This window comes from Salvelinus fontinalis, chromosome 3 (assembly GCF_029448725.1).
Source record: "Salvelinus fontinalis isolate EN_2023a chromosome 3, ASM2944872v1, whole genome shotgun sequence".
NCBI classification, from domain to species: domain Eukaryota; kingdom Metazoa; phylum Chordata; class Actinopteri; order Salmoniformes; family Salmonidae; genus Salvelinus; species Salvelinus fontinalis.
The window spans coordinates 46,284,237-46,300,518 of record NC_074667.1 but is presented as its reverse complement, the minus strand read 5'-3'; the positions used below and the strand labels follow the sequence as shown (position 1 = coordinate 46,300,518).

General features: G+C 42.2%; 1 protein-coding gene across 2 annotated transcripts in view; it reads left to right on the top strand.

The window, feature by feature from the left end:
• Nucleotides 1-15,667, top strand: part of LOC129850866 (solute carrier family 2, facilitated glucose transporter member 1-like) — a 58,721-nt gene extending 43,054 nt beyond the window's left edge. For both annotated transcript variants that reach the window (XM_055917058.1, XM_055917063.1), the window contains exons 2-10: nucleotides 1,923-2,018; nucleotides 9,673-9,833; nucleotides 9,957-10,197; nucleotides 10,329-10,491; nucleotides 10,727-10,914; nucleotides 11,318-11,422; nucleotides 11,520-11,621; nucleotides 11,783-11,986; nucleotides 12,888-15,667. In XM_055917058.1, the coding sequence (XP_055773033.1) occupies nucleotides 1,923-2,018; nucleotides 9,673-9,833; nucleotides 9,957-10,197; nucleotides 10,329-10,491; nucleotides 10,727-10,914; nucleotides 11,318-11,422; nucleotides 11,520-11,621; nucleotides 11,783-11,986; nucleotides 12,888-13,088 (1,461 nt within the window). In that variant the 3' untranslated portion in view covers nucleotides 13,089-15,667. The remainder of the gene's footprint in view (nucleotides 1-1,922; nucleotides 2,019-9,672; nucleotides 9,834-9,956; nucleotides 10,198-10,328; nucleotides 10,492-10,726; nucleotides 10,915-11,317; nucleotides 11,423-11,519; nucleotides 11,622-11,782; nucleotides 11,987-12,887) is intronic.
• The last annotated feature ends 615 nt before the right edge of the window (nucleotides 15,668-16,282 follow it).

The following is a 16,282-nucleotide window of genomic DNA, read 5'->3' as shown; positions in this document are numbered from 1 at the left end:
AGGTTATACAATACACTGGAACTGGATGACTACTGCATTATACGATAGGTGTCACTTACAGGGAAGATGTGGCTGTAAACATTTCACAGCAGGAAGTAATTATGTTTCCCCAGACATCCTCCCAAAACCAGTGAGGTCAGTTTTAAGGCTTTGGTCACCTGACAAAGTGCTGATAAGATGTGAAAAAGGGTTCTGTGTTACGTTGTACCTACTTGGAATTGACTCGCACAATTCCACATACCTCTGTTATACAACTCTGGCCCATCCCTGTTCACCATCGTCATTCGTCAGGTCAGTATACCATGTTTCCTTGTTGGACTGCTTATTGATCGCATAAAGTAGATTTAAATTGACCTAACGACCTCCAATATAACCCATGGACTGTGTTGAGTAAACTGTTGCTCAAGGGACAGGCCTTATGATCACTTCAGATGTTTGCTCAAGCCCAGACTATCTCATACATCAATATAAAGATATTTTACTGTTGATGCATTTAGCTAGATGAGGCAGGTCTGAAATGTAAAAATTCACTATAATCATGTATTTGGACTAGGCCTAAAGGCTAACTAGGCCTAAAGCAACCGTCACCAATAATACAGCCCACTCACTGTGACTGGGCTAAAATTCACAGACTCACTCCTGAGAAGGAGGAGATTGATTTGCATGGAAGTTTATCTTTGAGAGGAATGTAAACATGGCTGGTGGCAGCAGCTGTTTTATAACAATGGTGTTTGTTTAAAGGGCCAGTGTAGTCTTTAAGGCTGTGATAACCATCTCAGAGCTGGAGGGCGTGGCTTCATCGTTTCCAAGGTGAATGATACGTGACCATCCCCTTTCAGAAAGAATACACTGGAATGTTTTCTGATAGCAAACCATACAACACAAGATCTACCCTGATGGTGTGTGTTTACATCCTGTGCTAGGGCTGGTTATAACAACCCAGCCATGGAGTTGTTGAACCCCTGCGACTCATTGCTTGTGTGGAACATTATTGGTTAAGCTGCTACTTTTTCAGACTTACACTTACCCCACCTCACTTTCAGACCTGCCCTTGTTTAGGTCTCTATTACTGAGCTATACTAAGCTTGCTGTGTAGTTAGTGTTTCCAAACACAGCCCACTTTGTAGCTCCCACCCTCTTGAAGAATCTCAGAATTAACAAAATTGGAATGCCTTCCCTTTTGTTTAGAATAGCCTTGAGCACTTGTTCTTGAGCACTGCCCTTTAAAGCAGCCTTTTTTTTTAAAGAGGATCCTTAAATAAATAACATTTCCCTGTCAGATAATCCCATGTCAGATAGTCCTGTGTAACTCAGTTGCTACAGTAGAGCATGGCTCTTGCAGTGTTGTGGGTTTGATTCCCACGAGGGACCAGTATGAAAAAAGTATGAACATGTATGCTCACTATTTTATTTAACCTGGCAAGTCAGTTTTAACCTGGTGATTCTCTGATACACCTCTACGCAGACGACACCATTCTGTATACTTCTGGCCCCTCTTTGGACACTGTGTTAACTAACCTCCAGATGAGTTTCAATGCCATACAACTCTCCTTCCGTGGCCTCCAACTGCTCTTAAAGGTCACATTGTATATAGACTTATTTTCTACTGTATTATTGACTGTATGTTTTGTTTATTCCATGTGTAACTCTGTGTTGTTGTATGTGTCGAATTGCTATGCTTTATCTTGGCCAGGTCTCAGTTGCAAATGAGAACTTGTTCTCAACTAGCCTACCTGGTTAAATAAAGGTGAAATAAAAATAAAATAAAACAACAGGATAGCTTAGCCTACAGATTTGTATTCATAAGACAATAAGTATATCAACTCCAAGTACCTCCAAGCTGCTCTTTTCATGCTCTGATACAGTACAGAGATTTGGAGAGAGGGGATTTTTAACAGACTTTCTCTCCTGTCTCTATGCAGCAAGTGACCTTCCAGTTGATGCTGACGGTGGGAACAGCAGTGATTGGCTCGCTGCAGTTTGGTTACAACACGGGTGTCATCAACGCCCCTCAGAAGGTGAGTCCACGGGAACGAGTTTGGGTGGGGAGGTGGGGCTGATGTGTCTGATCGGAATTGGATGGGGAAGGCTTGTCTATATTTATCCAAGTGACTCCGTGTTCGAATCTTACCCAACACCTTTTCCCAGACGAGACTGCCCCTGTGTCTGCCTTGGCCAGTCAAGATGTTCCCTGCAACACGTGAAAAGAAGGGGACTAATAATATCTCAAGTATCTCGTCCAAGGCACTCTCCATTAAAGGGCCTCTGTGATGTGTAAAGGACTGTTTTCATGCCCCGAAGGGGCTCAGATTGTAAGTGAGGAGACAGCCAGGAGAGTGTTACTCACTCCGCTAAAGGGAACATCATTTAGGAGCTCTCAGTGAGACGTGTCTCCATAAATGTAATTAAGTTATTTTCCATTTACTTAAACGAAATGTGTTTATTTGACCCTACTCCTTCACATTTCTCGTGAAAGTGGATCCCTTGAACAATTTTGTACTGTAGCTGCTAAATCTACAAAATGGTTTTGTTTACTGACAGCTCACAATATCCAGTGGATATTAGGTCTTGTGGGTCATAACAATCTTTCAGTTTCAAATAAAATAAATTTTGATTAGTCACATGCACCGAATACAACCTTACAGTGAAATGCTTACTTACGAGACCCTAACCAACAGTGCAGTTTCAAAAAATACAGATAAGAATAAGAGATAAAAGTAACAAGTAATTAACTTCTCTGCACTACGGATCCCTTTTACGGGATCACTTTCCTAAACAACCGCTATAATTGCAGGGCGACAAATGCAAAAATATTACTAAAAATATTTATAATCATGCAATCACAAGTGAAATATACCAAAACACAGCTTAGCTTGTTGTTAATCCACCTATCATGTCAGATTTTGAAAATATATTTTACAGTGAAAGAAATCCAAGCTTTTGTGAGTGTAGCTTTCAATGCTACAACAGCTAGCCCCAAATTAGCATGGTCACGAAAGTCAGAAAAGCAATAAAATGAATCGCTTACCTTAGATAATCTTTGGATGTTTGAACTCACGAGACTCCCAGTTACACAATAAATGTTCTTTTGTTCGATAAATATTACTCTTATAACACAAAAACCTCAATTTGGGTTGCGCGTTATGTTGAGAAAACTACAGCCTCGTTCCGGTCCTGAAAGGAAGATGAAAATTTCCAAACGTATCAGATTAAAAAATATTACTAAAAATATTTATAATCATGCAATCACAAGTGAAATATACCAAAACACAGCTTAGCTTGTTGTTAATCCACCTATCGTGTCAGATTTTGAAAATATACTTTACAGCGAAAGAAATCCAAGCTTTTGTGAGTGTAGCTTTCCAACAGCTAGCCTTATATTAGCTTGGTTAGCTTGGTCACGAAAGTCAGAAAAGCAATAAAATTAATCGCTTACCTTCGATAATCTTCGGATGTTTCCACTCACGAGACTCCCAGTTATACAACAAATGTTATTTTTGTTCGATAAATATTACTTTTATCACAAATATTTGTGTTGCGCATTATGTTGAGAAAACCAAAGCCGTGTTCCGTTCGACAAATTCCAAAAAGTATCCGTAATGGTCGTAGAAACATGTCAAATGTTTTTTATAATCAATCCTCAGGTTGTTTTTAACAAACATAATCGATAATATTTCAACCAGACCATAACCTATTCTTTAAGAGACAAACGGAAAATGGAGAGCTCCCCTCACGCGCGCAGGAACTATTCAGAGGACACCTGACTACTTATGAAACATCTCGCTCATTTTTCAAAATAAAAGCCTGAAACTATGTCTAAAGCCTGGTCACAGCCTGAGGAAGCCATTGGAAAAGGAATCTGGTTGATACCCCTTTAAATCGAAGAAAGACGGGCCAGGAAACACAGTTAAAAAAAAAAGATTATCACTTCCGGGTTATATTTTCTCAGGTTTTCGTCTGCAGAATACGTTTTGTTATACTCACAGACAATATTTCGACAGTTTTGGAAACTTTAGAGTGTTTTCTATCCTAATCTGTAAATTATATGCATATTCTACAATCTGGGCCAGAGAAAATGTCCGTTTACCTTGGGAACGATATTTTAATTTTAAAAAAAATCGGACCCCTAGCGTCAAGAGGTTAAAGATCAGCAGTAAAAAATAGCAATATCTACAGGTGGGTGCCGGTACAGAGTCAATGTGCGGGGGCACCGGTTAGTTGAGGGGTAGTATGTACATGTAGGTAGAGTTAATTAAAGTGACTATGCGTAGATGACAACAGATAGTGGCAGTGGTGTGGGAGGTCAATGCGAGTAGTCTGGGTAGCCATTTGAATAGATGTTCAGGAGTCTTACGGCTTGGGGAAGAAGCTGTTTAGAAGCCTCTTGGACCTAGACTTGGCGCTCCGGTACCGCTTGCCATGTGGTAGCAAAGAGAACAGTCTATGACTAGGATAGCTGGAGTCTTGGCCAATTTTTAGGGCCTTCCTCTGACACCGCGTGGTATAGAGGTCCTGGATGACAGGAAGCTTGGCCTTAGACATGTACTGGGCCGTTTTCACTACCCTCTGTAGTGCCTTGCGGTCGGAGGCCGAGCAGTTGCCATACCAGGCAGTGATGCAACCAGTCAGGATGCTCTCGATGGTGCAGCTGTAGAACCTTTTGAGGATCTGAGGACCCATGCCAAATCTTTTTAGTCTCCTGAGGGAGATTAGATTTTGTTGTGCCCGCTTCACGACTGTCATGGTGTGCTTGGACCATGTTAGTTTGTTGGTGATGTGGACACCAAGGAACTTGAAGCTCTCAACCTGCTCCACTGCAGCCCCGTCGATGAGATGGGGGCGTGCTCGGTCCTCTTTTCCCTGTAGTCCACAATCATCTCCTTTGTCTTGATCACGCTGAGGGAGAGGTTGTTGTCCTGGCACCACACGGCCAGGTCTCTGACCTCCTCCCTATAGGCTGTCTCGTTGTTGTCGGTGATCAGGCCTACCACTGTTGTGTCATCTGCAAATTAAAGATGATGTTGGAGTCGTGCTTGGCCGTGCAGTCATGAGTGAACAGGAGGTACAGGAGGGGGCTGCAAAGTATGCAAATTGGAGTGGGTCTAGGGTTTCTGGGATGATGGTGTTGATGTGAGCCATGACCAGCCTTTCAAAGCACTTCCTGGTTACAGACGTGAATGCTACGGGTCGGTAGTCCTTTAGGCAGGTTACCCTAGTGTTCTTGGGCACAGGCACTATGGTGGTCTGCTTAAAACATGTTGGTATTACAGACTCGGACAGGGAGAGGTTGAAAATGTCAGTGAAGACACTTGCTAGTTGGTCAGCGCATGCTCGCAGTACACGTCCTGGTAATCCATCTGCGGCCTTGTGAATGTTGACCTGTCTAAAGATCTTACATCGGCTGCGGAGAGCGTGATCACACAGTCTTCCGGTACAGCTGGTGCTCTCATGCATGCTTCAGTGTTATTTGTTATTTAGGTGAAAGGACTAATCCACACAGTATTGGTCTTTGTCTGAACAAGCCTTGTGGCAGCTCGGCTCATAGTTCCAGGTGCTTTGTTGCCTGAATACATGGGACCCTGCCCTCTCCATTACTTTTGATATATCAGGGGCTCTGTGTGATCTACAGTCCCAGCTGTCTCCTGTCCTGATGTTCCTTTCTCAGGAGACTACTTATTGCTCCATCACACACACAAATTTGTCTGTCTGTACCTACCTGTCATACCTACCAAGCGCTTCAATTGATGTTTGGGAGCCAACATCAATTGATGTTTGTGAATAGAATAGTAGGCTACAGATGTAGGATCTTCATTTGAGCCAGTTTGCTACAGCAGAAAAATAATCTTACAGTAACAGGAAATGTGAATTATTATGTGGATTATAATGGACATTTTTGTAGGAATTTATATATTTTTTGGTAGGGCAAATCAAGTCTGAAATTTCAAGGTGACAAAGACAAACTTTAGAAGCCTTTTTAAAACTCAAATACACTACAAGTGTGCAATTCCTGATGTTCAGGAAAATTCTCAGCAACAAAACAGTGATCAAATTAGGATCCTACATCTGTACACAATAGGGAAGAAAATAATACTTTGATACCTGTTTATTACAGACCGGTAGACATTCTGATTGGTTAAACCCCCCAGCGGTGAATAATTAAAATGTGATTGTAGCACCAGATGATCTAGTTCTAAGTATAAGCCTAGCTGAGGTGTAGAGGTGGGGTGCCCTCCTGTAAGAGTTGTCAAGGGGGGCAGTGGTGAGAAGGGGGTGGATATGTAGAGGTTTGCTGTCATTCAGACACTGGGCCAGTGTAAACCTGCCCTCCCTTCCCCTCCCCAGTCTCAGCTGAGGTCCCAGTTACGTATATACACACACATAAGCACACTGACACATGCTCAGTAATACCACACAATGCCACAGCTGTTTAGAAGCAACATACAGAGTGCAGGGAAGTGTTCACAGAAACGGTAGTATTGCTGAACATAGAGACACATCCAGAACATTTCACTGTACCGTTTACACCCTGTATCCTGTGCACATGACCAATAAACTTTTATTTGACTTGATATCCATGATAAATGTGATAACATCATGATTAATTACTGAGTGTATAAAACATTAGGAACACCTTCCTAATATTGAGTTGCACCCCCTTTTGCCCTCAGAACAGCCTCAATTCGTCAGGGCATGGACTCTACAAGGTGTCAAAAGCGTTGACGCCAATGCTTCCCACAGTTGTGTCAAGTTGTCTGGATGTCCTTTGGGTGGTGGACCATTCTTGGTACACATGGGAAACTGTTAAGCATTAACAACCCAGCAGCATTGCAGTTCTTGACACACTACTACCATACCCTGTTCAAAGGCACTTAAATATTTTGTCTTGACCATTTTCCCTCTGAATGGCACACATACACAATCCATGTTTCAAGTGTCTTAAGGCTTAAAAATCCTTCTTTAACCTGCCTCCTCCTCTTCATCTAGACCAGTGGTCGCCAATGGTCGATCTTCAAGGCATTCCTAGTCGATCACCAAATATTTCTGTAGAAAAGCCAACGAACAATAAAGGCTTGCACTCCTTTTTTAAAATCATGTTGAGCTGTTGCCGGTAGGTGCACTTGATTCAAAAGTCCTGCGCACCGGGTAAGCAAAGTGTTCCCATGAGACAAACTCCGATTACCCGGCGGACTGGCAAATCTGTTACTAAATCGAGTGCACCTACTGCACTGCCCAATCGCATAGCTCAAATCACAGTGGATACAGAGCTACCATGACCCTGGCCACAGCCAAGTTTAGAAGGCTACTAGCCTACATTAGATTTAATAACTTTTAAAACCATGACCACAGAGAGACTGTCAACGAATAAGGCAAAGAGATGCTGTTTTTATGAGTGAGTTCATGTTTAAGTTTATATTCAGCACTGTCACTGTTTTTTTATTTCACCTTTATGTAACCAGGTAGGCCAGTTGAGAACAAGTTCTCATTTACACATGCAACCTGGCCAAGATAAAGCAAAGCAGGGCAACACAAACAACACAGAGTTACACATGGGATAAACAAACGTACAGTCAATAACACAATAGAAACATCTATATACAATGCGTGCAAATGTTGTAAGATTAGGGAGGTAAGGCAATAAATAGGCCATAGTGGTGAAATAATTACAATTTAGCATTAACACTGGAATGATAGATGTGCAGAAGATGATGTGCAAGTAGAGATACTGGGGTGCAAAGGAGCAAAAAAACAAAACAATATGGGGATGAGGTAGTTGGGTGGGCTAATTATAGATGGGCTGTGTACAGGTGCAATGATTGGTAAGCTGCTCTGACAGCTGATGTCACTATTCTACACTATTACAAAACGCGCTTCTCCGTACTTCCGCTCGGGCTGCAGCTGCAATGAATGAGTAGCCAAGTATCGATAGCCCTGCGTTTTATTATTATTAGCAGCTCGTCGTGTCGATTTTAATTTTAATAAATATTTAACTTTCTCTGGCGGAACAACATGAATTTGTGCATGAGGCAGATGCGGTGCAAGTCGAGTTTCGCGATCAGATGGAAGACGGTGTCCCCTCTCTCTGGTCAGTCTCACTGGAGGAAAGGAAGGAGAGAGCAGGGACCGTGAGAGGCGGTTGGGAAAAATAGTTTTGAGTCGTCATCCAACTCGGAATTCCAAGTCAGTCGGAAACTCGGGCATCTTTCTAGAGCTCTGACTTTTCGACCTGAAGATCCCTGACGTCGTGATTTGACCTCGTTAACCATCAGATGCAGGTACCATCAGTCCAGTAAAATATAAAAGCAAACTATTTCAATTCATGCTCCACAGTGCCTCACAAGTGCTAAACCAACTGATCTATTTTGTTATCAAAGCTCGAGTTTTGAAATATGATATGGTCTGATTAACAATATTGGCAGGCCAATGATATAGCCAATATGCTGTGATAATATGTTAGGCCTACTTCCCAAACCTCATTCCTACAAAACTGTTTGTGTGGGTTAATGTAAAAAACTAAATCTGAGCGGTAGATCTCAGCTTGCTTTTTGACTGCGATAGTGATCTTGACTCAGAAAAGGTAGGTGACCATTGATCTAGACTGACTGAATAAGGGATCATAGCTTTCACTTAGATTCACCTGTTCAGTCTATGTCATGGAAAGAGCAGGTGTTCCTAATGTTTTGTACACTCCGCGATGCAGCCCTTCCGCTCTAAAGAGTGTAGCACTGATTAGATTAGATGTCTCTCAAGTGCCCTGGTCTGCTTCTCCACCCTGCCTGCCGGCTCCAAATTGGGCCCCTTGTAGCACAGACAGACGGACCTGAATGCCTCCGCATTTCCAGGCCAGGAGTCCACAGACACAGTAATGCTTTAATCAGTACAGGGTCACCGGTCATGAATGGACAGTTTTTTTTCATTGTGGCCAGGTGCGTGCTAGGTCTTGAGTCAGACACAAGCCTATTCAGAGAAATCAAGAATATGAAATGAAGGGTAGACTTGCCATTCTCTATCTGTAAGAATGTTTATTTTATGGAACTATATTGACAGTGTTGGGCTATACCATATCTTGAACAGCATACCCAGCTTACCTCTCCTGACCTATAAAATACATTAATAGTTCTATATCAATCACTCAGCATTATATAAGTATTGGTAAAGGGTATATTGTATAATCTATCAGTAAAGCACATGACAGGAGCCAGCAGTGATATTTGGGAGAGGAGAACAGGAGGGGGCAGGGCTCAGTGCTGAGTACTAGAAGTGCTAGATAGAGGTAGAGGGAGTCCTCGACATATGACAGTTGTCAGTGTGCCACCGCAGAGACATGGGGGGAGGGGACGTTCCTCCCAGCCTGTACCACTTAACTTCCATCACAAGCTGATCATACATATATGTATGTTTATCAACACTGAGTCACTGTGGGGGAAGGGGCTGAAACCTGAGACCTCGCTCTCCCACAAACGTCCTTGTTGCTGGAAAACCTGAAATACAATCCTCTACCTCCATCTACTGGCCATACATCAAAACAGCAGCCACCTGGCCAATGGCAATGAGGACAAGGAAACACATTTTTTTACTGTCTCTTACATTACTGTATGTCTATGGTACATTGACTGTGATTTCTGTCTATGGCAGTGTTGTGAGCTGGTGTTGTTTTCTCTCCCGCTCTGCTAGGTTATTGAGAGGTTCCTCAACGAAACATGGTTCGACCGGTACCAGGAGCCCATCACCAAGACCTCCCTCACCACCCTGTGGTCCGTCTCCGTCGCCATCTTCTCTGTCGGCGGCATCTTCGGCTCTTTCTCCGTGGGCCTGTTCGTTAACCGCTTTGGCAGGTAAATACGACACTTCACAATGTTTATTTACAACTGTGTTATGTGAGATGTTATTACATGTGTGATATGTAAATGTCTGTAAGTGGACTGTAATTGACATGACTATTTCTGTGGTGTCTACAGGAGGAACTCCATGCTCATGGCCAACGTGCTGGCCTTTGTCTCCGCTGCTCTCATGGGCTTCTCTAAGATGGGTGGCTCGTGGGAGATGCTGATCATCGGGCGCTTCGTGGTGGGCCTCTACTCCGGCCTTTCCACTGGCTTTGTGCCGATGTACGTGGGTGAGGTGGCCCCCACTGCCCTCCGAGGAGCCCTGGGCACCCTCCACCAGCTAGGCATCGTCACAGGCATCCTGATGGCACAGGTAAGTTCCAATGGGCACAGGGATATCGTATGGAGAATAATGGATGATTTGTATGCTTTTCCAAAGGAATCTCTTTGAGAGCTGTGCTACATGATAATCTGATGGTGGTCTAACTATGTGTTGTGGTTCAGGTGTTTGGCATGGAGGCCTTAATGGGGAACGCATCTCTGTGGCCCTTCCTGCTGGGCTTCACTTTCATCCCAGCCCTAGTGCAGTGTGCACTGCTGCCCTTCTGCCCCGAGAGCCCCCGCTTCCTCCTCATCAACCGTAATGAGGAGAACAAGGCCAAGACTGGTGAGTTGAGTACATTTATACACAAACACACATTCATACACTTAATGTCATCAGTTCAGCCAATGTCAGTTCTGTTAGTTTGAATGAGTTCAAAATTATCTAAAATAAGGGCCATGTTTCAATAAATGTGTTTAATTTAAATTCATCCCTCGAATTGCCTGAATTGATCTGGTATGGAGTGACACAGCCCTAGCAGACTGTAATGTAACCTCCATTCTTGCTCTGTCTCTGTCAGTCCTGAAGAAGCTGCGTGGGACCACAGACGTGAGTGCAGACATGCAGGAGATGAAGGAGGAGGCCAGGCAGATGATGAGGGAGAAGAAGGTGACCATCCTTGAGCTGTTCCGTTCGCCACTCTACCGCCAGCCCATCTTCATAGCTATCATGCTTCAGCTCTCCCAGCAGCTGTCTGGCATCAACGCAGTGAGTCACCTCTCATACACACTTCTCACCCCAAACACATAAAGCAGGGTTCCCCTGATTTGGTGGTTTTATTTAGCTCCCAAGTTTTTTTATTTGTTATTGTTCAACATAGAAGACTATAATAACACCAGGAAATCAGCTCCAAGTTTGTTCCCAAGTATTCCCACGCATAATAGAGAGACACGTGATCGTATACAACTGGTTTGAAGTGATTATGTTTTTGTCAAATATTATATCGGTTTGGGCTTCTTGCAGTACATTTGTAGTCTACAAATAATTTGTCATTTTGTTCCGACCATCTGCTCAAGAAAAAATGGCCCTCGGCTGAATCTAGTTGATGATCCCTGACATACAGTATACTACCTATTTTGCAACTCTAAACTGTGCTGTTGGTGTCCTGCAGGTTTTCTACTACTCTACCCGTATCTTTGAGAAGGCCGGAGTTGCTCAGCCTGTTTATGCTACAATTGGTGCCGGTGTGGTCAACACAGCCTTCACTGTGGTGTCGGTGAGTAACTGTGGCAGATGTGCATGTGTCATTTATGGTGCGCATGATGTACCACATTAGGGGTTGGACAGTGTAACTCAACCCTCTCTCCTCTCAGTTGTTTGTGGTGGAGCGCGCCGGACGTAGATCTCTCCACTTGCTGGGGCTGATAGGAATGGCAGGCGCTGCCATTCTGATGACCGTCGCTCTGGCTCTGCTGGTACGTAGACTAACTACAGCACACTTCACATAAGGCTAGCAGCTCTCATACGGAATGAATGAGGAAAAACACTTGGTTTATTGATACACGTCCTTGTAAATATAATATGTTGAATGAATACCAGTAGTTTAACCCCCTGCTGTCTGTTTGTCCTCCATCAGGAACAGCTGCCGTGGATGTCCTACGTGAGCATCGTGGCCATCTTTGCCTTTGTGGCATTCTTTGAGATTGGCCCGGGTCCCATCCCCTGGTTCATCGTGGCTGAGCTGTTCTCCCAAGGACCCCGGCCCTCGGCCTTTGCTGTGGCTGGCTTCTCTAACTGGACCGCCAACTTCATAGTGGGCATGGCCTTCCAGTATGTAGAGGTAAGCACTAAGCACAGCCTTGTTAGTCACTGATGCTCATCATGGTAGATGTTGTCGACATACTCATCTCGATAGGGTTGCAAAGCTACCGGTATTTTACGAAAGTTACTGGAATCTTCATTAATATTGGTAATTAACAGAAAATGGATTGCAATCTTTCGTAAATTTTGTAATTTATACTTTAATAACTTAAAAAAAAAACAACATATATAGTATGAATTTGTTATATCTGTGTCCATATTGTCCATGAGTTTCTAGTACATAAACCATATGGTTCAAGAGAACATAACCTAATTAAGGAAAAAGCATCTAATCAACATTGGCATTATTTTCCATTAACTCTGCAACTCTTCCAAACATTGACTCTGTTCACAGCTGCCACCAGTATGATGCCAAAACACTGACAACGAATAAATGTTGACTTAGTAAAATAAATAGAAGTGTGTTAAGAATTAATAAAGGATATTTGCTGAAACCCTCATATTAAACATCAATGGTATTCACGAAGTTGAAGATAATTTAGGATCATGTTTTACAGCTTTGTCATTCTAATGTTTATTTTAAAATCATCTTATTGAATTATTTCATATATATTTTACATATGAGAAGGTCGCACCAAGGGCCAGGGATAATTACAGATACCTGTAAAAATCTAAAGTGCCCAAAAGGGCCGCTAGATGTCTTGTGATAGATTACATAAAATCCTTGCAAGATACCAACATTCTAGTAGTTTACTGGTAAACTTAGAAAGTTTCCAGTAATATCCCCACCCTTTGCAACCCTAATCTTGATATACTGTATGTGAACTGTTAGTTTGAAGACGTGTTTGTTTGGAGCCCATTGCTTAATGAACATGATCTTCAATGTTCTCTCTCCTTCTTTTCTCCGTCTCGCCCTACAGGAGTTGTGTGGCCCTTATGTCTTTGTCATCTTCACTATACTGCTGCTCAGCTTCTTCATCTTCACCTACTTCAAGGTGCCTGAGACCAAGGGCCGGACATTTGACGAGATCTCGGCCGGGTTCCGCCAGTCGGCTGGCACTGGGGGAGAGAAGCACTCGCCGGAGGAGCTCAACAGCCTGGGGGCTGACTCTCAGCTCTGAGCACCTGTCCCTCCCCTCTCCTCTCGTCCCACACACCCTGCTGAGGCCTGGCTATGAACCCTCCTTCGTCACCCCAACCTGAGGGGACCAGAGTAGCCCACTCACTGACTGTTTGCAAACTGACTACTAAACTGACACACTGGCTGCCGTCACATTTCAGGTATGTTCACCAAACAGAGAACAGATGGCGCTCACCTCCTGCCCGATCCTCTGTCTCAAAGTCTCAAGCGCTCCTTCTCTTCTCATCACAACAAAAAAGGTGGGGGGGCAGGAACCTGGGTGTAAGGGGGTGGGTTGGCATGGTAGATAGAAGGAAAAGGTGGTATTTTCAATTAACTTCAAATTTTATATCAGAAAACAGTAAAATCCTGTGTTACTTTTACTTTATTTTTCTTCCTTTGTCTGTTATCTTTCTCATTTTGTCAGTTTAGATATCCATACTTCTGCCTCTTATGCAGGTCTCAATTATTTTCATTGAAGACCCTCAAGAAATTGCATGCCATGTAAATATGTTTTTACCAACTCACTTTTAATCTCTGTCCGGATAGGCTTTTCATTATTTTTTTACAAATGTATTTCTTAAGGAAAAATAAATAAAATCCTAAAGATAATTTTGTATGTTTATGTCTTAGTGAAAAGACACGGTTACAAATAAGCCAGCTGTTATAAGTTAATGTATGCATACTTTTTATATTTAATTCCCAAGCAATACCCATGAGCATGAATTTTACACTATGAAATCATGGGACTATTTGAGACATTTCTACTCTGACACTCAGTTGAAAAGCAACATCAGCCCGTTTCACTGCAGACTAAGATAGATGTAAAATATACCCAAATCTGACTTACAACCCCCCCACCTCTAAAACGGAACTGAAGTCCCTCACAACTTTGAGTTTAAACGCCTGGTCCAAAATCATACAAGGAATACACTCCCAGTAGAGCCTTCTAGCAGTTCACAAGACTGTAAGTTGTTCTCTGATCTTGTGCCTTTGACAGAAAAGGGGGCCTCCTTTCAAACAGTAACCAAATGTAATGTGGCTTCCAGCCTTACCAAGGTCTGCTTCATCATGAAAGTGCTTTTAGACCCTTCGGGGTCAAACTCCAAACTAATGCTTCATGTTCCTTGAAAAGTGGTGATTTTCTTTTTGGGTGCTTTTCATTATTGTAACTCCACAATGCCTTTGGCATAGTTCAGCACTGTATGGGCTGCTTCCTTGTTCAACTTAGTTTTGTGACGCATAGCTGACAATCCTGTATAGTCAGCTGATATAGCCAACAGCATCTCTTGATGTAAGCGGTTCCTGTCTTTGACTGCTGTGCCACTATAAGAAGTTTTCCATTCTCTAATAAAACGTTTTTGAGGAGTGTTCTTTTTAGCAGCACTTTATCATCCACAATATTGGTTGTTTTGTTACTGAAAATCTTCCGTAATAGTAGTTGGCGTTTTGCTCAAAATGTTTTACAAAATATGGAACCTTATGTTACTGATAAGAGACTGAAGAGCTACTGTTGGATTACTTGATATCATTGTTGTTGTTTAACTAGTACATCTCTACATTCACAGATCTATGTTATTTGAGGTCATAAGGTTGGCAGAATATATTTTACAATCAAATATAAGCTAATCTGGCCAGTTCAAAGTGAATACGTTTTTAAAGTGGTCTAAATAGTTTTAGTAATGGACCTTGACCCGAACAGAACTCCACAAGCAATATCCATTGTAGTCATTCCATGCTGAGTTTGTGTGTTCAAATCCATGCAAATGTATAGTTTGTGTCTTTGAAATTATATGGGACTCTTTGTCTTCTCCACCAACAATGTGTCAGTTAGACACCGCAAACTCATTGACTGTAAGTCACCCTAAGTCATCAAATGGCAGGATCAATGTCGGCACCAAGACTTGACTGTCCTTTAGATATCCTGATTGAACTCCAACCTTGTGATGGAGGGCAACAGATGCACTTACGGACTGAAATCAAATGCACTGTACTTTGTGTGTATAGTTTGACAATTATATCTGGGCATTATATAAACACATTTATTAACACAGGATATATGCATAAAACAGTTGTAGAAATCCTTCACTGCACAGAATAATTTTCTAAAAAGGCCACAATACTTATAATGTAAATACAATAAATAGTAAAGGACCCAAATGTATAAAATATGTTATGTTAGTTACTACTTATATAGGAATATGACTAATTTCGGTAGTTATGCATCTACACATCTGCCTTTATTTTGTCTGATTTCCTGTCTGAAGAAATATTGTATGAGATAACTATTAACACAATCTTACTTCAGCTTTGTACATGGACCATTGAATGATATATACTATTTATTAGATGCCTAATTTATTAGTGTTGTTTTTATCTTCTACACATTTTAGTAAACAGTATGCATTTAATTTTTGTAAAAGCGCATGTTTATATGTTGGGTGAAAATGAACCTCTAACAGAATGATCTTCTGTAAAACAGTGAGCCATGGTGTCAATGTCCTGACGGTTTTCTTTTCTTTTGTAAGATGTGTGGTTGGATGTTTGACTCAATAAAACAAGCATACAGGAAAACGTCAACTAGCTGGGTTCTTTATTTTCACAACAACTGATTTCAGATTGTAATCAATGACTGCAGATGCTCTAAACGCCTTCTACTTTTCTAATAATTGATTTGCCTTGCTGGGCTGATGAGACAGTGGATTGCGCAGTCAGATGGAACAGAGTAAATAGACATTTCATCTAACCATCATAGATTTAGCCGGTGGTAACTTGTGGAATAGACTCCGGCTGGAATGCAGTTTTAACCAATCAGAATCCAAAATTAGACCCACCCCTTGTATAATATTTTTATAAGCTTTGTAGGAGAGGATACCTTACTGATTTATGAATGCCACCATGCTGTTGCCAGGGAAACAAAAATGTATCTTTCTATTAAATTGTAGACGTGTGTGTGTGTGTCTGTTTGTGTGTAGGTGTGTACTTGTGTCGGTGCGTACGCATGTGTGTGTGAGCGTGAATGTGCATCAGTGAGTGTGTATGTGTTACGGATACAGGTATCCTGTGTGTATCCTGTGTGTGTATTTCTTTGCTCTCTTTCTCCCCTCACAGGTGACAATCATCATTCCCCAATCAGTCAATCAGAAGACACACCTCCTCCTGTTTCAATTACCCAATCACATCCCCTTTCCCTTG